The sequence below is a fragment of the Vigna umbellata genome, chromosome 1, assembly GCF_029865625.1.
Source record: "Vigna umbellata cultivar VRB3 chromosome 1, Vumbellata_1.0, whole genome shotgun sequence".
In the NCBI taxonomy this organism is placed as follows: Eukaryota; Viridiplantae; Streptophyta; class Magnoliopsida; order Fabales; family Fabaceae; genus Vigna; species Vigna umbellata.
Window position 1 is genome coordinate 12,192,972 of NC_142165.1, and position 22,864 is coordinate 12,215,835.

The following is a 22,864-nucleotide window of genomic DNA, read 5'->3' on the forward strand; positions in this document are numbered from 1 at the left end:
TTTAAGATATTTATTTTGAAAGTTAGTAAATTTATATATACATACATATATATATATATATATATATGTATATATATATATATGTATATATATATATATATATGTATGTATGTATATATATATATATATAATATGTATAATATGTATAATGCTGTAAAAAGAAACTTTGCATTTAATTATAGGAGGTGGGAAGGAAGTCTAAAAAGTATCTTTTATCATACCATTTTCAAGAGAAAAATGGAATGTTTTTTCTATCCTTTTCTTTCTTTCTCACCTTTTCTTTTTCGTTCTTCTGATACTCTAACAGTCTATTGAAGACTTTCAGCTGCTTCATGACGGAATGTCAGTTCTTCTCATTTTGAACAAATCACATTTTCTGTTAACTTTTTGTACATATTTTCTAGTGTCAGTCTACCAATCTTTCAAAAGGGTAGAAAATTGTTTTTTTTTTATTACTACATTGGAGAGAGCCATCTAATTATTTATCAATGGTGACATTAAAAAGATTCCACTTTTTGATGTACAAATAAATAGATACCATATGCAAGCACGTGGACACAACTGCAACACAACATGTTGGAAGGTTAGCTGCATAATCTTTGGTGAACAAATATTTCACTCTTCCACATGCATAAATAACTGCTTATTTGTGATGTCTCACTCCATGCACTCAAACTGGTTGTGATTTGTACAGTAAGTGCACACAATAACCATGGGCTCCGTGGACTTTAATGACACTTTGGAGCACCAACCCTTACTAGTGAGGCTTGACTCGCACACACAGATTCAAAATTTGTCATCTGAGGCCATTGAAGAATTCTTGGAACATAGGCCTATTGCATTGAAATGGTGGTCAAAGCTTGTTGTGTGGGAGTCAAGGCTCCTATGGCTTCTCTCTGGGTCTTCTATTGTTGTGTCCATTTTCAATTACATGCTTAGTTTTGTGACCTTGATGTTCACTGGCCATTTGGGGTCTCTAGAGCTTGCTGGGGCATCTCTAGCCAGTGTTGGTATTCAGGGTCTTGCTTATGGTATTATGGTATGAACACTATTACTTAACATACTCTTTTGAACATATTCTTTCACTTGTACAAAATCAGATGCAATTTCATGAATGTTTTCTTCTTACTTTTTACTTAACATCACTCATCTTTGTGTAGTTTTAAGTCATTTAAACTGTACAAAGTGTATAGCAGAGTAAGAGTATTATGATACTAGTATTGATTGAATATTTGTGATGATTGCATATATTTTGCTTAAACAGTTGGGAATGGCAAGTGCAGTGCAAACTGTGTGTGGGCAAGCATATGGGGCAAAAAAGCTTGGAGCAATGAGCATCATATTGCAAAGAGCAGTGATCTTACACATTGGAGCAGCAGTGATTCTTTCATTTCTGTACTGGTTTTCTGGGGATTTTCTGAAAGCCATAGGACAGTCAGAGAGCATAGCAGAGAGAGGGCAAGTGTTTTCCCGGGGACTCATTCCCCAACTCTATGCATTTACTATAAGCTGTCCAATGCAGAGGTTCCTCCAAGCTCAGAACATTGTGAATCCTCTTGCATATATGTCAGTTGGTGTCTTCCTTGTTCACATTCTTCTCACTTGGGTAGTTGTCTATGTTTTGGACTATGGCCTTCTAGGGGCAGCCCTTTCTCTCAGTTTTTCTTGGTGGCTTCTTGTCTTGTTGAATGGCTTCTACATCATATTTAGCCCTTCATGCAAGGAAACATGGACTGGTTTCAGTGCCAAAGCCTTCAGAGGAATTTGGCCTTATTTCAAGCTCACAGTTGCTTCTGCTGTCATGTTATGGTATGACTTTATCACTATATGTCAATCTCTCCCCAGTTTTTACTTTTACATACAGTCTTTTACACATAAACGAATCTTAATTTCTATACACCATTTACAATTGCTAACAAAAAAGAAAATTGAGGTGGCTATAACTTTTAAAGTACTCTAGAATTTTTGAAAGATATTTTTTCTACTGACTGTACTACTACTTTCCTTTTATTGTATCATTTGTACTCTTACTTTTCACTTAACTTTTTAAGTAATTTACTTTTATACATTTATTGTGCTATAAAAATGAAAGGGACAAAAAGATTATAAATATTTTCTTAAATTCAAGAAAATTTATTATACTTTTTAGTTTCTCTAAAATAGTCATGAAGGAAACTTTTGAAGAAACCACTTTTGAAGTTAGTGCATGAACTATTTAGCTAATGTGTAGATTTCAGTTCAATAAACTCAAGTATTTTTACTCTCAGCATTAAAATCTTCATTCCTTTTTTAATACATTATAAATTCTCTAAATATCTTGCAACTTCTATCCCAACATAGTGTTATTCTGCATAGACACAGTCACACACATGATAATTTACATCAATTTGTTCTACTAATCTAAAAAGGTATCTTAATGCAGTTTGGAAATATGGTACAGCCAAGGACTGGTGCTTATATCAGGACTTCTCTCCAATCCCACAATCTCACTGGACTCAATTTCAATTTGGTATGCAATAAACATAGTCTTGGAATATTTCTTCTTGTTTTGTGCTTTAATTTTGTCATCTTTACCCAGTATGGGATTTATACTCAGATTATTCTCAACAATCATAACCTCTATCTTAATGTGGTTTCAGTATGAACTATTTGAACTGGGATATGCAATTCATGTTGGGCCTTAGTACAGCAGCCAGGTTAGCAACAAAACAATGTGTTTTTCCATTCCAAAAACCTTCTCAAAAGCTTGCTAATGAAATGATCCATCATTGCAGTATCAGAGTCAGCAATGAATTAGGAGCATCCCATCCAAGAATAGCAAAATTTTCTGTCTTTGTAGTGAGTGGAACCAGCATCCTCGTCAGTGTGATTTTCTGTTCCATTATTCTGATATTCCGTGTTACTTTGAGCAAACTTTTCACTTCTGACACTGAAGTCATTGAGGCTGTGTCTCATTTGACTCCCTTGCTTGCCATTTCTGTTTTCCTGAATGGCATTCAACCAATACTGTCAGGTAATAAAGCCATAAAAGTGCAAAAGCACAAGCACAAGCACAAACTTTGGTTTATCCCTCCTATGGTTAATTTTTCTTGGAAAAATTTCAGGGGTGGCAATTGGAAGTGGATGGCAAGCAGTAGTGGCTTATGTAAACCTGGGTTCATACTATTTTGTTGGTCTTACTGTTGGATGTGTTCTTGGCTTTAAAACTTCTTTAGGAGTTGATGTAAGTTTGGAACATTTCTGTCACTGATTCTGTCCAGCTCTCACTTGTTAAGTTTGTGAAGAAGAAATTTCATGCAATGTATTTGTAAATTTTATAGGGTATTTGGTGGGGAATGATCCTTGGAGTTCTTATACAGACAGCAACTCTAATAGTTCTGACTGCCAGAACAAATTGGCAAGCAGAGGTAATCAAAACTTTACTCTGCTAACATCTTACATATGTTACATCACATCATTGTTTCTCACATGTGAAGTTGCGAATTTCTGAACCGAATTTTAATTCCTTTTAGGTTGAAAAGGCTGTTGTTCGCATCAAAAGATCCGCAGAAAATGACACCTTAGATCAACTGGTTCCTGACTCATAGGCATTCATCTTTTTTCTTCATGGCTTGGTGGTAGGAATGCACCTTATCTTCATAGGATTGTAGTGTAGGAGTACCAAAGGAATGTTCTTGAGGACTTTCTTCTCTCTATCTTTCTGTTCACATAACTTTGAGAATCTAATATGTAATAATGAAAACCCAAATTTCACTGTCAGAACAACTATGCCATGCAGTTTTGTTTCAAGAATTGATCTTCAATCAACAAGATCTTATGAAAGTAATGATAAATAAACACGAGTTTGTTGTAACCTGACTTATGTGGATAACAAATATTACAAAATTGATTTTGATACAATGTTTCTCCAAAATGACTTGATTTAACATATCAATTCTAACATGTATAGGTTTCTCTTAATAAAATAATATCATTTTTAATCTTTCTAAAATTATAGATAATGTTTTTTTTTTCTAAAAACGAACTTAGACTAAACTAATTTAAATCTATTTGGTAACCAATTAAATGGATCGAATCAAAATTAGTGAGATTTAATTTAAAATACTACTTTTTCAAATTGGATGAATCCGTTTTATTATTGGATTGATATTATTTTATTCATCATTATCCTAATAATTTTGATGATGCCATTGAAGAATTAATAAAGCATGGGCCTGTAACAACAAAACTTGTTTGGGGTGGCCTATGTTATTTTGTCCATTTCTTTCAATTATTTCCTTACTGTTGGTCACCTTCATGTTTAGTATGTAAAATTACTCTTCAAAAGGTTTAGAATATGAAAATTTTCTGCTTCTGTCTCTGAAATATGAACACTGATAAGTAAATGTAACATAAAACAAAAAACAAATAGAATAAGTGAAGTTTTTTTAAAAATTAAAATCAATTTACGTATATCAATTTTAAATTTTGGAATCTTTTTTTTTTTATAAATGTTGCTCAAATAATCAATCTCTACAACTAGCTGGAGTTTCTACTTCGATCATGGCAGCAACATTTGGAACTATTAGCTCTCAAGCCAATAGTAATCATTATTGAAAAAAACCAACACATGAGCTTTCAACCATACATTTTCACGTCCAGCACCAAGTCCACACAGTTCCATACTTCGTGTTTTTCGTCATGCGCCCATACTCACATGTACGCATATCGAGGTATATATAGATATTCCACGTAACTTGTGGGTAGTGATTATCACATAATTAACTTCTACAACAAAAACAAAATGTAAAGTAGTTTCTAGGATCCTTGAATTATTTAAAAATTTCTTATAACTAAAAATTGAATATAGAATTTAAAAGCCACTGAATTCAGTTTTTGGAACCATATCCGAAGGAAAAACCAACAAAAATTATTAGAAATTCCACCAGGTAGCACGTCATAATTAACTTCCAGCTGGACCTCGGTCCAAAGATTAAGTTTTCCAAATCCGTTTGAAATGCGAAATTTTCTAGCTTAAAATTACAAAATAAGTTGTCTAGAAAGGTAAATTTCAAATTTTAATTTCACTTACGACATTTCCAGTAAAGCTTCTGTCATACTTCCAGTAAAAAAAAAACAGCAATAACGAACATGCACAACCTCTACCTTCATAGCCTTAGTCTCATTTTCAACATCCAAATAATTTTCCAAAGACTCAAAAACTGAGCCTCCTTTGTTTTTTCTAAAGCATTGTCCACAGAATGAACACACCTTTAGATTAGTTCGGTGTGAAAATTACTTGATAATATGTCCTACTGGTCTACTCAATGATTGTGCGATAAAATAGAGCTTTAAGACAGTAAAGTAAGCAGCGATGTGTTAGCATTACAACTATAACTATATGTTCACACGCATGTCTTTCCAAATTAATAACTCATTTCTGCGTATTCATGAGATTTATCAAAGTCTAGGTATACACATCAAGGGTTCAACACAACATAGACAACAGAAGCGATGCAGAAGGAGGTGTATAATGAATGCCTTCTGAGATTATAAACGAGAGATCTGGAGTGGTATCACTGAAGCATCCTCTCCCATTCCCGGCTGGAACAAATCTAGCTCCCCATATCGCTCCAGGACACGCATTCTGCAGTCCTCAGCAGCCATCATTCCAGTAGAGAATGCACCATGCACAGACCCCGTATACAGCATACTTGTTGCTTCCCCTGCAAAGAATAAATTATCTACAGGAACCCGTAGCATCTCATACAGATCATGTGGTTTTCCAACTGCATCATAGCTATACGAACCTAACGTATTAATATCTGTACCCCATCGAGACACAAGATACTGAATCTGCATAATTGAAACAAACTACATCTCAGAAACACCAATAGGTAGTCAAGAATTCAATTGTCGGAATATTAGTTCAGGAACTAAAATGAACAACACTTAAGAGTACGCCACCTAAATAAATATGGATTGTAGCTTTTACTTCTCTTGCATAGCAAAAAGGTAATATAAAACATAAGAAATATTATGGTTACCGGTGAAGAAGCATCTGGAAGGATCTTTTGGAGCTGCATGAAAGCAAAGTTAGCAGCTGCTTCATCAGACATTTTCTCGATGTCTTTGGCCAGCTGCCCAGCAGGCATGTAAACAAGGACATGGCGACCCGTTGCCTTGTGGAGATTAAGAAAGTAGCTGCATCCGTATGATGTCTCTGCAACTACTCCTAAGAATTCCACATTGGGCCAAAAAACATTTTTAAAGTGTAAAATTATTTTATTTTCGATCCCAACTCCAATATCAGAAATGGCAGCTTCTTTCCAGTCTGGTAGCTTTGGCTCAAATTGTATGCTCTTTGACTTCAGCACCCCAAGAGGCACAGCAACAATAGCAGCGTCTGCAACAAATGTTTTCCCATTTTCCACTGTCACCTTTACTTCATTATATTGCCTAACTATTTTTGTTACCCTGAGAAGATGTATTATCGATGCCATTAAATTTAGTTAAGGAACATAACTGAGGACACAGATTTCCAAAACTCAACTTAAACTAATACATACCTGTGTCCAAGGCGAATGTCAAGACCCTTGGCTAGGGTATTTATAACTGGCTGGTAACCCCTGACCATAAGACCATGACCACCGGGTAGCAATACTTCCTGTGGGCAGATAAAAAGGGAAGAATAAGTTACAGACACAAAAAAGGTTAATGCGAGTGGTAATTAACAGTTAACTGGCACATGTGACTAGAATCACATATGAAGCCACTTATCCATCTCGTAATGCATCATTTAATCTAATATCTAATATACTAAACAAAAACAAGTATAAATGGCACAGCTTGTAATGTAACCTCAAACCCAAACCTTTAGGGCATAACTGTGGGTTTGAAACGTTACAATCAACACTTTATTCTCCAACTATAAGCATACACACACACATAATAACTACAATAGACAGCTGAAAGAGAAAAAGTTTCTCATTCACTTCAGGCCACCACCTATCAATGATTTGTCGTGCAATTCAAATTTCAGTGGCATAAGCCTATAACGGAACCGAAACATCTCGAACCAGGTTTTGTCAAATTACCTGATCCCAACATTTCAGCGATATGGCATCAGCATCTGCAGCAAACCAGCCCTCCAATCTGCACAAATACCACTGCAGCACTTTGTGGGAAAGCCCTTCCAACCTGCATAATAGAGAAAGTTAAATTATATATTACTTGAGCTTCAAGAAAATAAATAACAGTGATCAAAGGATTTTATATGCCATAATGACCTCAATTCTGGTTTTCTTTCAAAAACAAGTTTAAGTGCACGAAGTATGGACATGTCTTCACTGAATTCATCTCTTACTTTGTTGGCCTGCATTAGACAGGATCAATATTTAGAGGTGATGCTCATAATAAGTGAAATCATTGACAGAATAAATCAGAAAAGCAACGTAATCCACAAAATTTGTGCTTTTGATGATTGAAATTCAATATATCAGATAAACCATATAATTAGAAATATTAACATACTTGCCTCTTGTAAAATCACTTCAAACTTTTCACCAATTTTTGTTACCAACTCCTGGGGAACTTGATTCCCATCCATATCAAAAAGTGCATAGCTGTAAGAAGTTGATTGTATTCAACAATGTATATTATTCAGTATAAGCAGAGGTTAAATTGAAGCATACTCTACAGTAGTCAATTAATCATGGAAGTACAGCAGAAACAGATATCTTATCATTTAAATATAAAAAAGATACACTCTTTACCTTTCCAAATCATGGTCATAAAGGACAGAATTATCCTCGCTTGTACGGTAAAGAGGTAGTCCCAGCTTCCCAATCAATGGAGCTAGTGGATTCTCCTTGCAAACTCCATGCAACCTGAATCATTGTCTGCCACTTTTAATACTAGTAAAGGGAGAAATGCCACATTCTTTGATAATGTATGAAAAGAAAAAGGAGAACAAAGAGTGTAAGTATTACCATGATGCACCCAGGTCAACAGGAAAGCCAAATGAGTAATCAGTGTGAATTCGGCCACCAAGTCTTTCCCTAGATTCTAAAAGAACAACCTGACAGAAAAGTATAACAAGTTAAAAAGTATGTATGATCAAGAGGGGAAATTAAAAAAATTAAAGGAGAGGTTGTCTCTCTTTATTTGTTAAATATATGCTCGCTTGTTTTTGTCACTTCCTGCAGTTTTTAATTTTCTCCAATCCTATGGTTTATTTTTACCAATGTACAAAACAATCAAATTCTAAACTAGCAAATTTACCAAGTAAACTGGTACTACCCAGGATAGTTTACCAGCTAGTATAAAATGTTTTCATGTAAACAACCTTACCTAGACGTTGTCTCTAAATTGAGCCAGAACATAACAAACACAATAATAGAACAGTTCAACATTTTTTTTCCAGTGAAATAGATTAAAATTAACTTTAAACTTCTTGGGGATGCAGAACGAGGTCAACATAGAAGAATTAATTTTTAATAGTATTCATTATTCAATCAGTAAATGTTACTTGCAATCTCAGATATGGATCATTGCAGCCACGCAGGTAGCCACCAGCACAACTTGAATAAAGTATCAATAACTGTTTATTAGAGCAGCTTGCAAGTCCAATAAACTCAAAATTTTCTGTGAAAGATAGCTAAAGATTTTATTTGCCTGGATACCTGAAATGAGGCATCATGAAGCGCCCGTGCCGCAGCAATTCCAGCCATGCCACCTCCTATCACAATAACCGAAGGGGACCTCTCCTGCTGTTTGTGATCATTTGCACAGCAAAGGTCTACAAGGAAGGAGAGGGGATCTAAGTCCATTTTAGCAGATACAAAGAAATAGATGCAAAACTTGAGAAAAAAAAATGACTCTCAGATACACAAGCTGGCACAAACAATGCTCTGTTTGACTTTCTGCACTTATAATTCGGTGTGAAGACCCCAGAGGTTGTTTCTCTTTCCAAATCACACTCAATATTCAGCACTAAAAACATTATCACGATCGTAATCTTTATTTCTAAGCACCTAACCCAGGTTTTGTCTGAAAAACAGTCCACAACCAAGACAACAGTTTAAAACCTTGCAATTGAGAGAGTAAAACTCGCCAAAACATTAGTGATCTCCACGCCTAGACTCCAAGAGAGTGCAATCTTATTCTTCCAAATATATAAGATAACTTTTGAAAGTTCAATTGCTAGACCCACCCTACCATCCTAACCCTAGATCTATTCGAAAGTTAAAACTACACATGCACGGGTTAACGTTAAACCTTTCATTCTACAAAATGCATTTGGTTAGACACATGATTACTGTATCGTAAAAGTAGTTGCCAAGAAAATGCACTTATATCTACAAAACGAAATCAAATTATACTGAAACTGCAGGCACGATAAATAAACAAAGGCATAACAATAATTGAAAAAACAGCATGGCGATGAAGAATTAAGAAACCTCTGCGTAATTGATGATTACTCTTGAATGGGGAGTTCATGATGAGACGGTATGAGGAAATTACGATGGAAATTGGTTTTAGCGTTGGAATTGAATAGAGAGAAAGAAGATTGAGGTGAGAAATGGAGGGTAAAAATTAAGAGAGAAGTAATAAAGTGAAAGGAATTGAAATTGGCGAATAAACGTAGCTTCCCAAACCAGCTCATGCAGCTAATTTTGCAGAGGCCAAAGGAGCGCTCTCAGCCGGATCGGATCGCCACGAGAGGAAGAAAAGAACGAAAGGGTTGGTGAGGGTTTGGTTTGGGAGAAAATGGAGAGAAGGAAAAACGGGAAAGAAAATTTATAACAATAATTTAATGGTTTAATCATAAATATGATTTCTAGATTTTTCTCAGCTTTCTTAGTATTTTTTTTAATTGAGTTTTATTTTTAAAAAATTGAAACAAGTCTTTGTCGTCACGTCTTTTTTATTTTTTAATTAATTTCTTTATTTTTTATTTTTTTTTAATTTTAAAAAAAATTGTAATGTACTTCCTGAGATTTCTACTTTTTCTGATGACAATAACAAATAGTCACAATTTTTCTTAGTATCTTATTATTAACTATAGTTATAATTTTTTTGCCTTGTCTATTCATCAAATAAAAAGTAGTTCAATTTTTTAATATCATGATCTTAGATTATAAATAATGATATTTCTTTAAAGTTTGGTTATGTGATTGATTCACTTAATTTTATTATGTGAATATTAATTATTATGGTTAACATTCTCATTTTTATTTATAATAATAATTATATGTTTCATGATAAAAAAATATTTAAGATTTTTTTGTTTATATAAATCTTTTTAATATTTCGGTGTTGGGATTAGTTACTAGTTCAAATATGACGTGATACTGAATCAAAAAGCAGTAGAACTAACAGTCCTGAAGAATGTCGTTTGTCATATCAAACAAGTTTTGTTGCTTTTGGCTGCAACTTTGAAGCGACTAAGTACACTTTTCAAACACATTGGTGAGATCTTGAAGTAGTTGGCTATATTGTATCACCTATACTAGGAAGTTTTAATTTATTGGGGTGAACTTCTTGTGAATATTATTATCTACGCCCTATAAAAATTTGAAACATGTCTTTGACTATGTGAACTCTAGCTATACAATACAAAAGTTTAACGTCTCATGCTCCTTTTTCATCAAGTAATATACAAAAAGTAAAAGTCACCAGAAATAGAGATCATTAGTATAATTAAACCTAATTTAATTTAATGACCATCATGTCATTGTCACGCCAATTACTTGTTGAATTCTGATTAAGTTTTATTCACTTTTAAATGGCGGACGAGATTGAGTCATTTTCGCCAATCTCCTCGTTTCAATTCTATAAATTCGCCTTTCTTCTCTTTGTTCTTCTAATGGAAGTTTTCCATTTGAAATTTATTTTCACTCCTCGCTTGTCCTCTTTCTTCTAGCATCGTCATGTCACTAATCATCTCCCGTTATGCCATGTTAAGGATTGAGGTGCGTGTTTATGGGTCTCATTCTTCTAAAACCAGTTATTGCTAATCAAGATCAAGTATTTCATAGTCTTGGACCCATGCTTCTTAGTTCTTGTTAATCGTTTAACCGACAAATTGAAACAGAGCAAAAATAAGTCCAATAGCAGGTTTCCAACATCAGAACAAACTAAATAGTCAATACATCATAAGATCCAAATAAGTCCAAATAGCAAGTTTCCAACATCACGAATTTCACATGCAAGCAATGATTTTACAAAAAAAAAAAAACATGCAAACAGTTTAAAATGTAGCTTCCCTTACCTTGTTTAAGTTGAACATATTTTATCCTCTTGAAGACGCTCTAAGATCCAAAGATCCTAAAATGGCCCTAGAAACACAAAGAGAGTTAAGATTGACCCAATTGTTATGTTAGGTTCACACTCAAGAAAAAAAAGTTTTATACAGTTTTAGACTCACACGTAGATAAAAAAGAATAATTACATACGAGAATCAAAATAGTCCATAGGGAAAAGAGTTGTCACTTACTACTGAGTGGAGTTGAGTAGCGAGAAGTTAAGGAACTCCTGGAGAAACAATTCCTTTTCGCAATAAAGAATAAAAGGAAGAAAAGAGAAAAATGGAAGGAGGATCAAAACATAAAAAAGGATTTTAGTATTGCTTACTTGGATTAAAAAAATGGGATTTTCTATTTGAATTAGGAAAAAGATGGACTCATTGAAGTTAATATTTACATTGTTTAGAAAAAAAACATTTTATTCTATTATATTAGCATATTTCATAGGTTTTACGACACATATATCAATTATTTGTGTTGGGTTCATAAAATTGTTTGATATTAAAATTATTGTTATTTTCATATTCACATATAATGTATTTTCTAGTAGGCTTTTTAGGAACTTAACCATGGGTTCTTATGGGTTAGGCTACTGAAAAGCAAATGCATTTTTGGTGATATGAGTAGCCAAATCAATTCCTTTAAGCTATCCTTCAACTGCATAGTCTCATACCTATACAGTCTCTAGATCCCTCTCATTCTGGTGTATGTTCGATTCGTCTATGTGTCCCTTCCACTGGAAGCCTTCTAGGAGCCGCTCTTTGTTTGTGCCCCTTGCACTTCGTGCCTCTTGCACCAGCGATCACTCCCCGCCCTCGTTAGTGCCCGGGTGTCACAACGCGTCGTCACACGCCGCTTCTTTCCGGCCAGTCTCAGGTGTGTGGGCTTCACGAGCCACCTTTCCCGTGTCGGAACATCACCGCACCATTGCCGGTCGTTTTGCCTCAGTCTCCTGAGTGTTTTGTGGTCACTTTTTTGTTGTCCCATTGACAGTAGCTTCGATCTAGGGTTTCTTCCCTCAAATCAGTTTTTCCCTCTTGTGATTGGCATTAGAATGACTTCTGGTTTTGTAACACCTTCTCTATCTGCTACCCCTACCATTACTTCTACAAAACTCAATTGGAAAAACTATTTTTCTTGGTCTTCTTCCGTGGAGTTATGGTTTCTTAGTCAAAGATACCATGATCATCTTGAACAAGATATTTCCACCGTACTCGATGAAGAGAAATCTCAATGGCAGAAACTTGACTTTCAATTATGTGTTGTCCTATAGCAATCTGTCGAACAAGAGGTCTTAGAAATTTTGAGACCTTACAAAACGTGCTCCTCCTTTTGGAAAAAAGCACATGATATCTTTGTTAATGATGTACAACGTCTCTTTGATGCAACTCAAAGAGTGACTTCCCTCAAACAAGCCAATCATGATATGGTCGCTCACATAGGAAAGGCTCGTGCTGCCGTAGAGGAATTGAAGACTTTCTTTGTGGATGATTCTTTAGAAGGCATAAACAAGAAGTTTGATAAGTTTTACATGGTCTTAATTCTAAGAAGTCTACACTCAAATTTTGATATGTTCGTGATCAAATGTTAGCTAGTGATCAAGTCTCATCAATGGACAACCTAGTTACTCGACTCCTTCGGGTACCTTCATTAGTTAAAGACGAAAATTTAATTGATGGTATTATCAGCGATGGTAGCACCACAAGGAAGAGGAGGAGGCAGAAGCAAACGAGGAGGACGTGGTGGTCGTAGTATGGTCCTCAATGCACATGTTGTAAGAAAATATGCCATACTCGAGAGAAATGTTATGCCTTACATGGATATCCAAACAAAGCTTCTCATGTTTCTAGATCTGATGATCTAGAATCCAGAATTTCAAATGAAGAGTATCAAGAATTTTTGAGGTACAAGTCTAGAAAATCTTCTAATCCTGAATAATCCTCCTCTATGTCCAATGTGTCAACTGCCTGCATATCTCAATCTGTGGAAGGTCATAGCCCATGGATCCTTGACTCAGGTGCCTCAGACCATATCTCTGGTAACATTTCTTCATTTTCTTCCATGTTTTCTCCGAAAATCCCTCATTTCATTACTGTTGCCAATGGATCCAAAGTTGCATCTCACGGAATTGACAAAGTTTCTTTATCTCCTTCACTAAATTTAAATTTTGTTTTGTATATTTCTCATTGTCCTTACAATTTAATCTCCTTGAGTCAATTGACTCGTTCCTTAAATTGTTCTGTAACCTTTACTGCTAATTTCTTTGTTATACAGGAACATGGTACGGGTCGTCTGATTGGAGAAGAACATGAGTCTCGAGAACTTTATTTCTTAAAACATAGCTCTTCAGTTTCTTGTTTTATAACTTCATCCCCAAAACTTTTGCATGATCGTTTGGGCCTTATGTTTTTAGGATTTTTTATGTTGATCTACTATCTCTTAAATAGGATAGTATGTGTATTAGGGTTAAGTGAACAATAATAATAAAATATTTCAGTTTCTCTCACAATTCTAAGTGTTTACGTAAATTGGTTTGATTTGGTTAAACTATAAAATTTATTAAAATTTGTATGAATTATAAGAAATTAAAACAAGTATGGATCAGAAAAATTAAAGTTTGGCTTAATTTTGAATTCCATTATATATATACTATCTTGTTTTATTTAATAAAGATATTTTAAGTTTACAAATTATTGTATATGTGAAATAACAGGAGAATGCAAATTTTTTTAAAGCATCTTCAATAAAGAAAAAAATTATAGACGTGAAACTTATAAACAATCCTTGTTACTTGTCAAAATAAATAGAACTAAAATAATTTTCTTAATTGAAGTAAAAAAATCTTAAATACTCGAATTCTTTGAAATAAATATAACATTTTGAGAACTAAAGGAATTTAAAACTATCAATAGAGTATAATTTAGTATATTCTTAACTTTGTAAATATATTTACCTCCAATAAGATGGTTACATTAGGATATATATATCTACCAAAAACTAAATATCATTTGCCTTAAGTTATAAGTCCGCAGTTAAGAACTTTTTGTTTTTCAACAATCATGTTTAATGTTTTTTTTAAATAAGTTAGGCTTCCAAATAGAAGAAACATTAAAACAAAAAGATAGATATACATAAAGAGAACAATTATAATAAGAAAGATAAATTTGAATAGGATATTTAAAGAATGATATTGGTAAGGAAAAAAAGTAGTATGATAGTCTTTTAAAAATTTTAGGCCAAATTTAAAATTATTTAATTTTAAACTATTGAATTATTTTATAAATTTCTAAAATTTCATTTTTTTTCTCAATCAAAACAACATACTTTTTCATAAAATGTTTCAATTTTTTTAAATAAAATTATTATTCCACTAAACTTAAAAGAGACAAAAAAAAAAGTAAACTGGGAAATGAAAAAAACAAGTAAATGAATAAATAAGATATAGGTACACATTCCAAGCTCTTTCACCCTTTTTTTTAGTTAGAAGATAATGACAAAACTACACAAATAACTGTCATAGAATTTTCTACTAATTAATGACCCTAAGAAATTTATAGAAGTCATGGGATTGTTTTTTTAAATAATGTATTTCAATTTTTCTAGAGACAATTTTTTATTAATTTTATTGACCAAAATGAACATTAATTGTTCTAATACTGGTTTGACCTATATTTAAAAACTCATCCTTCATCACTATTGCTCCAACAAAGCAAAACTATATAAACAAAGAGAAAGAAAGTCAATGATTAGAGTCTTTAATTATATTTAATCCTTTACATAGCTATTAATTAATTACAGTTAGATAATTTAGCTATGTCATATGACAATATGAATATTCCATGGTTTGACTTCAAAGTTCATCTTGTGGGTACAATTATTATAAACACCACGATTGAAAATAACCTTTGTCACCAAATAAATAATGGGAAAAAAAGTAGTTTTAGTGAGTTGAAATCAATCTTTTCCCAACATGAAACTTGAAAAAAAGAAAAGACCCCAAAAAGAAGAAAATAGTGCACAAAACGCCAAGTTGAATGAATGAATGGATAAATTAATGATCCACCTATCTTTTGTGTTCTAGTTACTACACTTCCTCTCATGTGGGTTTCATTTTTGCCTTCTATCTTTGTCATTTTCAATGTATGTGTTTCACACATTCACAATCGATTTGATTGATTAAAAAAATATCATGATTTTCATTGATGATATTATCTTAAAGTTTGATACTGTTTGAGAAAAAAAATAGTACATTTTGGTGGAGAAAGTTGATGGGGATGGATGTGAATGGAATGAATGAAAGGAAGAATATGATAAAGACATATCAAAGTGGACTTTGATGTCATTCCACAGCTCAAGTACAAACACACTGTGACAAAAATGAAAAATAATTAGAATTTAACAATCATATATTAATAATGTAAAATAATTTTATACTACTATCTACTTATAGTTTATTGCTACTAATGCTATATCGCTTTTTAAAATAATTGTAAAATTACTAAATTTATAAAAAATATATTATAATCTATTGTTAAATGACTTCTATTTTTCAAAATTGAAGAACATATTATTATTATACAGAATTCAGTGGAGTTTCCTGTTTCAAAAGAAACTTATGCTGATGTTTACTTTAACTTTGGATGGATTAAGGAATGTCATGTCATGAACTCAAAGATTCCTAAGTTGGGACTGTACAAATAATAATAATGTATTTGTAAGAAACTATAGACCTTTCCCGTTAATAAATTTTAAATGTAAAAAAATAATAATGAAAATTATTTTCGTTATTTGTGGTTTTAATTATTAGTATATGAGTATCAAATAATTCTTCCTTTCAAAAGATTTTAAAATTCTGTCTTTTTATAATATTTTTTAATGTTTCTTACTTAAATTTTTTTACTAATTCTTTTCTAAGTTTTTAGTCTGTATATAATGAGTACTGTTTTCTCCATCACTAAGGCTGTGTTCGCATGAACCGAATTTACTGTTCATGCGAATTTGTGAGCGAAGAATTCAGCTCGTTATGCGTTCGGTTGGAGTGAAATGCGCGGACGGATTTGCGATGAAACGCGGGATGGTTGCACTGTTCAGTCACCCGCGGTTGTGAAGAGATTTGCGCGGATTGTGAGCGAAATGTCGCGTGTGTCCTCGGTTAAGAAACGCTGGAAACGCGTAACCGGTTACATGTTCGCGTAACCGGTTACGCGTTTGCGTAACAGGTTACGCGTTCGCGTAACCCGTTACGATAACCGGTTATGCGATTTCCTTTTTTTTTTTCAAGTTTTTTTTATAATTATTTTAATATTAATGAAATTAGATATATTATATTTTTTAATTTATTTTTAATAAATTGATTATTATATTTTCTAATTTATTAAAAAAAATTGATTATTTAGTTTTTTTAATTTTTAAACATTAATTATAAATTATTCATAATTTTTTTTTATAAACATTTTTACAATTAAATATAACATTTATAAATAACATTTTATAACTAGGGACATTTTGGTAATCTTTAATTTATATCAATTAAACTAATTTTTAAAATCTATCACATCAATCAAATCCTACACTAATTCTCACAAACTTTACTTCCAAATCCACTCTCAATTACCCACAAATCCACTCAAAAAAACAACAAAAAAATTACCCTCAAATCCACTCAAATCCATTCAAATCATCTCCCCCAAATCATCTCCCCCAAATCACTCCAAACGAACACAGCCTAAGTGAAGAGTTTAGTTTTAAAATTTCAAAATCTATAATCTTTATTTTATACATTAATTATTTACAAATCTTTTTTAAAATAGTTATAAGCCAATTTGATGTGACTAATTAAATTGTTCAGTTATTTAACAGGGTTGAATAAATTATAAATTTGTTTATATTTAAGAAAGAATGAGGTATTAATGAGCAAATAATCCGCCACTAACTGTTTAATTAATATATAGTATGTATGATATGTTGAATTTAAATAATATTAATTGTCGGATTAGATTAATTTTTATAAAGAAAGATTATATTGTATCATACATTAATTATTTGTCCTCGCTTTTTATAATTTGTTTAAGAGTATACACTTATTATAATTTTCATAAAGATGAATATTCTTTTTGTAAAGAAATATCTTTAAGTTTTTTTCAAGTATTTTTTTTTGGAGATTTATATTCATTTCCAGAAACTATTTCATATCCATAATAGTAAGTCATTATTATTTTTTAGATATTTTCATATGCAATTTTTAGATATTTTCATATACATTCTATAACAACAATCATGCTTTTGGTTAAAATTGAATATATAATCTTACCTATAAATAATTTTGGTTTTGGTTATTCTACTAAAGTTAGTAATAGTTGAAAATTTGATGAATGCTACACCCTTTTCGCAAGAGAAAAAAATATTAACAAGTTATGAGTATTATTAGTAAACAATACACTAACAAAATTAACTACCTACTATTAAATTATATTTAATAAAAGTATGAAATGCTTATATGAAACTAATTTAATTGGTATCTCAGTGATTCAAATGAAATAGTTATATAATGCATTGCTGTTTAAAACTTTAAAAAACTTTTGTAATTAATAAAATTATGTTTTAATAATGATTAGCAAACTTTCTAATATATTTAATGTTGATTAAAAAAACTAAATATTTAATGAAATGAAAGTAACAATATTATAGCATTAATATATAGTAAAATAATAATTGTTATTGTAAGTTGAGATAGAAGTATTAGCACACCAATTTAGATAATTTACTTATAATCTCAATCTACAAACAATAGAAAATTACAGAAGCTGATGAATCCTAACCCTAGGAGCTAATTTCATGCCTAGCTAGCTCACAATAAACTGATATATTTTATCAGAATTTAAACATAATTAATTAGTTAATTAATTAACTTTAGATTCTTGCATCATTTCAAACTACATAAAATGGAACACATTTTTATACTTCTAGGATTCATGTACTCCAGTAGCTAATTCCCTCAATTTGGTCATTTTTAGGTATTGTTCAGTGAAAGGTGGAAGAACCTGGAAAGTGATAAAAAAAAAAAAGGAAGTAATGAGGAATGGAAAAGGAAAACAACACAGAAACGAATATGTTTAAATTATATTTTCCAAAAAATGTTTATATAAAAGTAAAACAAATTTAAAAAGTATTCTTATGTTAAAATTAACTTTTGCACTTTTTATAATTTTTATTTAATTTTACAAAAGCTAAGCAGTGTAATTAGTTTTAGTTTATACGAAATATGTTATAATGTATTTTACTCAATTAAATATAATATATCCGGTGGTAGTTTTACATTTTTAATCTTAGTTTTCGTGAACTTTAAAAGTATTTGTCATTGTGCATCAATAGTGACATGTCATGTATTTGATTAAGTCAAGAAAATGACTACTATGAGAGGTCATGTAACATGACATTATATTTGATATACATAAAGATATTTAACATTATTATAACTTATGAAAAACAATTTTTTTCTTTATATTAAAAAAGGTTTTAGAAATCATGAAGAATAAAACTTTTTTTTAAATACTAAAATTAAATTTAATTTTATATGCGTTTGGTCCATTAATTTTAAAATAAATAAAAAAATCTAAAGTGAAGCATAAGCCCTTATTTATTTTATTTAAATGAAAGGAAAACCTTCAAGATAAAACATAAAGTAGAGAAAAAAAAACTTACATAAAAATTAGTTATTTTTTATTTTTAATAATAACTTTTCATATGACACTAATAAATGTGTTTTCAAATGTCATCATTTTTTTAAGATGTGAAATAATTAATACAATGATTTATCATGAAATTTTGATAAAAAAAAAGTTTTAATCACATTATTTTATTTATTTATATAAAATTAAATTACTTAATTTTGTAATAAGAATTCATAAAATAGAATTTATTAAATCTTGATTGAAGAAAGATCCAAAAAAGTTAGGTGTAAGTAGTGTGCCTTACCAGTTTTGCCACTAATAGCATCATCAACATTAGCTACATTAGCTGTTCCACTCATGGGTCCGCTGCTATTATTGCTTCCTGCAATCATTGTTTGACTGTGTTGCATTGCTTGGGAACCATATCTCAACGCGTTCATTGGCTGCAAGAAAACACCATCAACATGCTAACATAAAAAATTAACTACAACCAATGTAAAACCGTGAGAACATGTGCAGAAACAGTCTTATAAACTGCTGCGAATTTATGCAGTTTTGACAAAACTTCACGTAATATATGCATGTATTAAAAAACCAGATGACAGGTTTTACAAAGAACAAAGTAAAAAATGGAATTTTGATTGACCTGAGAGGCACTATTCATGAGATGGTAGCCCATGTAACGTGCATATTGTTCTGAAAGGCATTGGTTTTGCATCTGATTTTGGTAATTGAAGGCACCCAGAACTGGATTTTGGCACAGTAAATTGTGGTTTGGCATATGAGGCTGAGGCTGAGGCTGAGTGACAGACATGGCTTGACCCACTTTTGGTAATTGCATTGGGTTGTGAATGGAAGGCAAAGAAGGTCCACCAATTCCCATTCCCATCTGTGGCATACAGTGCTGAATTCCTGGAAACATAACTGGTGTCATGCCAGCCCCCATGCACATTACCTGTCACCAACAACAACTTTTCTTACACATTAATACTCTCTACACTACACCAGTAGTAGTAGTACCAGAATATTATCATCATATATATTTATATATTGTACCTGAAGCTGAAACTGAAGTGATTTTAAGTATTCGATTGCCTCTTCTAACATTGATGCTTTGTCTGTCTGCACGTACAACCGTTACTTTTTCACCATCCATGATTGAATCTAATGAAAAGTAGAATTATTCGAAACAAACAAAGTGTGTGGTGTGTGGTGTGTGGTGTGTACTGTACTGTGCTAGTGAAGTACCTATTTTAACCTGACTAAACAGTTGCAAGTCACTATTAATATGTATATATTAATTGAATTTATTGTTTTGTTTTATTAAATTTTGTTTGTGCTGACTATCTGTTCAAGTGTCGGGTTGCACATTGATGGTCATCTATCATTTCTCGAGGAGATGCATGCATCTCTACCAAAAAAAGTTAAAATAGTGACAAGTCAACAAGCATTATGATAACGAACCTTGTTACTGTTTGGTATCAGTTGCTGCAATGCTCTCATCTTGTCGTTAATCCTATCTCTTCTTCTCTGTATAAAGAAACAAAAGCTGGTAATAAGAGTTAAGTTCACACAACTCAAGTTTCAAATTCGAAAATTACAAGAAAAATATTCATGCTCTCACCCTTTCGGATAGATTATGCACTTCAGCTGCACGGCTTCTTCTGGAACGCTGAGATAACTTGTTTCCATCTGCTGATTTAAGTTCTGTGGCCTATTGCACACGGAGACACAACACAGCTCAACTATCAACTACGATAAAGTTTTGTTCCTTTCTAAGTAATAAAGTCAGTTATATGAATAGTTCAATTATGGACTAAGTGGGTGTTTTACATGCTAATTAGTGATTTAATTTCACCAAATATTTACGTCAAAACGTAGTAAAAGCAACCAATAGTTTCTTCTGATATATGCATGTGTGTGTGGACGATAATCAAACACACAGTAAATCTTCAGATACCATCAGTTAAAAAGAAAAAAATTTAAGGAAGAAAGCAAGCATGCATTATGAAGGAAAATGGAAAATATGGAAAGAGAAAGAGGAAGAGTATGACCTCACTTTGCTCCTCTAGTGCTTCTTCTTCAGTCCCTTTTCTCTTTTGGCCATGTTCTCTTGTTGATTGAGAACAAGTTCTTCCTATACCAGTACTACCTGAGCCACCGGAAGATGAAGCCACAGTTGGTTCAATCATCTCTGATTTTCCTCTCTCACTTCTAGGAAATCGTCTATGGATACAATCTATAGGCTCAGCAGATAAAGTAGCATTATTAGTGGTGGCCCAAACGCCATTGCTTGAAACCCGGTTTACATCTTGGTCCTGAGGGATGTGATTGCTGCCACAGTGACTTGAACCAACCGTGATCACTGAGTGCTCTCTAGCTTCACTTTGTGAGAGGTTAACTGCAGTTTTTTGAGATGGTGAAGAGACATTACGGGGTGCTGAAAAGTGAGGAAAATTTAGCACCTTCCGTGATGCACCAAAGTCATTGATTTTCTGAGATGAATCAGGAACATGAAATCCTGGAGCAGACATGAGATTCTCTTGGAGTCCCTGAGCACAGGAGGATTTCATGATAGATGGTAAGGGTTGTGAAGGTGAAGGAGGATGATGGGGGGCACCAGGGGAGAAAATATTAGCAAACTTTTCCTCTTCCAATTCTCTGATTGGCTTGTAATAAGATTCAACTTCACAAGGTGGCGGTAGCTCAGATAAAAGGTTTGAACAAAACTCTTGTTCTAAAGGGTCATCAAGAGGGTATTGGATCCATGGAGCTGCCTCTTCTTGATCCAAGTTGTTTGATTGAGTAGTTTTCTGCAGCTGTCTCAAGTTAGATGAATTCCCAGGTAGCTTCCTATTTGTTTGGCTGTGCATAACTACTTGCCCATTTTGCCATAGGAGTTCTACAAGTTCATGGTCCAGCCTGTATAAATTGACCAAATAGAGAATAGCAATCAAGGAAAAGTTAACAGGGACAGTATCATGGTTTGACAGAGATAGGTAACACACCCTGTGGGCTTTCTCTGGTTGGTGAGACATGTATCACTCTCAAAATCCCAACCTGGGATAGTGTTCTTCATGGTTCCTACCACTTGAACAAGAGAGAGGGAACTTTTGGCTTCGAACAAACTTTACAAGCAAAGTAAAATAAGATAATCTGCATAGTTCAGCCAATTCAGTAATCAAATCTCAAAGTGAAAGACAATAAAATAATACTAAAAAGAAAGAAAAGCCAAAGTTTGGAACTTGACATGCCAAGAGGAGAAAAACCACAGAAAGAACCAAAGCGAATGTCCAAAGACAGAACCGGAATGGAAAAATTACTTTCCCATTACGGTTGAAAGTACACGCACACAAGAACAGAAAAAGAACAAAATAATCAAATACAGTCAAGAACTAGAAAAAATACCAAACATTGATTCACCAAAATGGGAAAAACTTGTGACTGTCAGTTAGAAAGCTAGTAGATTATGTAAGCGCATACACGTAAACAAAGAGACGCAAATTACAAAAACTAAGAAGTACTGATTGGAATATGAAGAAAAGGGAAGAACCCCACCTGAGTTAAGGTAAAAAGACTTGTTTTTTTTTTGTCTTTTGGTTAAGGCAAAAGCTGGTTTTTGTAACTGGTTGAATATATAGAAGCTATAAGTAGATGCTAGTTGGAAAGTGATGAAACTCCGTGTTGTGCTTAAGGAGTTTGGCGAGAGAGGTTGTAGCACAGTTTTTATCAAGAAGAGGGACAGTGACATGTCGAAGTACAAAGAGAGAAAGCAAATATCCCATGAGAAAAATGGTACTTAATGCTTGCCATGAGCGAGAAAAACATGGATGCACATCTGTCATGGAGTGAATGAAAACGGGACCAGTTCAAAAGGAGGTGTGCAAGTTAAGGTTTTTGGTGTTG

At 32.7% G+C, this 22,864-nt stretch overlaps 3 protein-coding genes across 5 annotated transcripts; 1 reads left to right on the forward strand and 2 right to left on the reverse strand.

The window, feature by feature from the left end:
• The first annotated feature begins 660 nt into the window (after window positions 1–660).
• LOC124847373 (protein DETOXIFICATION 41-like) lies at window positions 661–3,853 on the forward strand. 2 transcript variants are annotated; one of them, XM_047324855.2, is made up of 8 exons: window positions 661–1,039; window positions 1,265–1,809; window positions 2,423–2,509; window positions 2,640–2,696; window positions 2,775–3,013; window positions 3,105–3,223; window positions 3,321–3,407; window positions 3,513–3,853. In XM_047324855.2, the coding sequence occupies exons 1-8, from the start codon at window positions 713–715 to the stop codon at window positions 3,585–3,587; spliced, it is 1,536 nt and encodes a 511-aa protein (XP_047180811.1). In that variant the 5' UTR covers window positions 661–712; the 3' UTR covers window positions 3,588–3,853. The 2 variants fall into 2 exon arrangements, with proteins under 2 accessions (XP_047180811.1, XP_047180810.1); XM_047324854.2 differs by having other exon boundaries at window positions 2,640–3,013.
• Window positions 3,854–5,339: 1,486 nt separating this feature from the next.
• Window positions 5,340–9,763, reverse strand: LOC124847382 (polyamine oxidase 2-like). Of its 2 annotated transcripts, XM_088095255.1 has the most exons (11): window positions 9,441–9,763; window positions 8,664–8,779; window positions 7,971–8,059; window positions 7,755–7,868; window positions 7,517–7,604; window positions 7,269–7,354; window positions 7,077–7,179; window positions 6,549–6,646; window positions 6,027–6,456; window positions 5,790–5,835; window positions 5,340–5,705 (listed from the first exon to the last, which is right to left on the reverse strand). In XM_088095255.1, the coding sequence occupies exons 1-11, from the start codon at window positions 9,478–9,480 to the stop codon at window positions 5,530–5,532; spliced, it is 1,386 nt and encodes a 461-aa protein (XP_087951381.1). In that variant the 5' UTR covers window positions 9,481–9,763; the 3' UTR covers window positions 5,340–5,529. The 2 variants fall into 2 exon arrangements, with proteins under 2 accessions (XP_087951381.1, XP_047180823.1); XM_047324867.2 differs by having other exon boundaries at window positions 5,340–5,835.
• An 8,263-nt stretch (window positions 9,764–18,026) lies between these two features.
• Window positions 18,027–22,846, reverse strand: LOC124847395 (transcription factor PIF4-like). The gene is made up of 9 exons (XM_047324881.2): window positions 22,517–22,846; window positions 21,967–22,114; window positions 21,013–21,880; window positions 20,583–20,672; window positions 20,423–20,488; window positions 20,015–20,080; window positions 19,605–19,913; window positions 19,263–19,401; window positions 18,027–18,328 (listed from the first exon to the last, which is right to left on the reverse strand). The coding sequence occupies exons 2-9, from the start codon at window positions 22,035–22,037 to the stop codon at window positions 18,309–18,311; spliced, it is 1,629 nt and encodes a 542-aa protein (XP_047180837.1). The 5' UTR covers window positions 22,038–22,114; window positions 22,517–22,846; the 3' UTR covers window positions 18,027–18,308.
• Window positions 22,847–22,864: the final 18 nt, after the last annotated feature.

Bases quoted from the DNA above. Each gene is read 5' to 3' on its own strand.
- LOC124847373 (XM_047324854.2), top strand. From the start codon at position 713: ATGGGCTCCGTGGACTTTAATGACACTTTGGAGCACCAACCCTTACTA. The intron at 1,040-1,264 runs GTATGAACACTA...TTGCTTAAACAG, and splicing joins GTCTTGCTTATGGTATTATG to TTGGGAATGGCAAGTGCAGT. The intron at 3,224-3,320 runs GTAAGTTTGGAA...TAAATTTTATAG, and splicing joins AAACTTCTTTAGGAGTTGAT to GGTATTTGGTGGGGAATGAT.
- LOC124847382 (XM_047324867.2), bottom strand. From the start codon at position 9,480: ATGAACTCCCCATTCAAGAGTAATCATCAATTACGCAGAG. The intron at 8,780-9,440 runs GTTTCTTAATTC...CCTTCCTTGTAG, and splicing joins TAATCATCAATTACGCAGAG to ACCTTTGCTGTGCAAATGAT. The intron at 7,180-7,268 runs GTCATTATGGCA...TCTATTATGCAG, and splicing joins GAAAGAAAACCAGAATTGAG to GTTGGAAGGGCTTTCCCACA.
- LOC124847395 (XM_047324881.2), bottom strand. From the start codon at position 22,037: ATGAAGAACACTATCCCAGGTTGGGATTTTGAGAGTGATACATGTCTC. The intron at 19,402-19,604 runs GTCAATCAAAAT...GTTTTCTTGCAG, and splicing joins TCATGAATAGTGCCTCTCAG to CCAATGAACGCGTTGAGATA. The intron at 18,329-19,262 runs GTAAGGCACACT...ATCACTTTCCAG, and splicing joins TGCTATTAGTGGCAAAACTG to GTTCTTCCACCTTTCACTGA.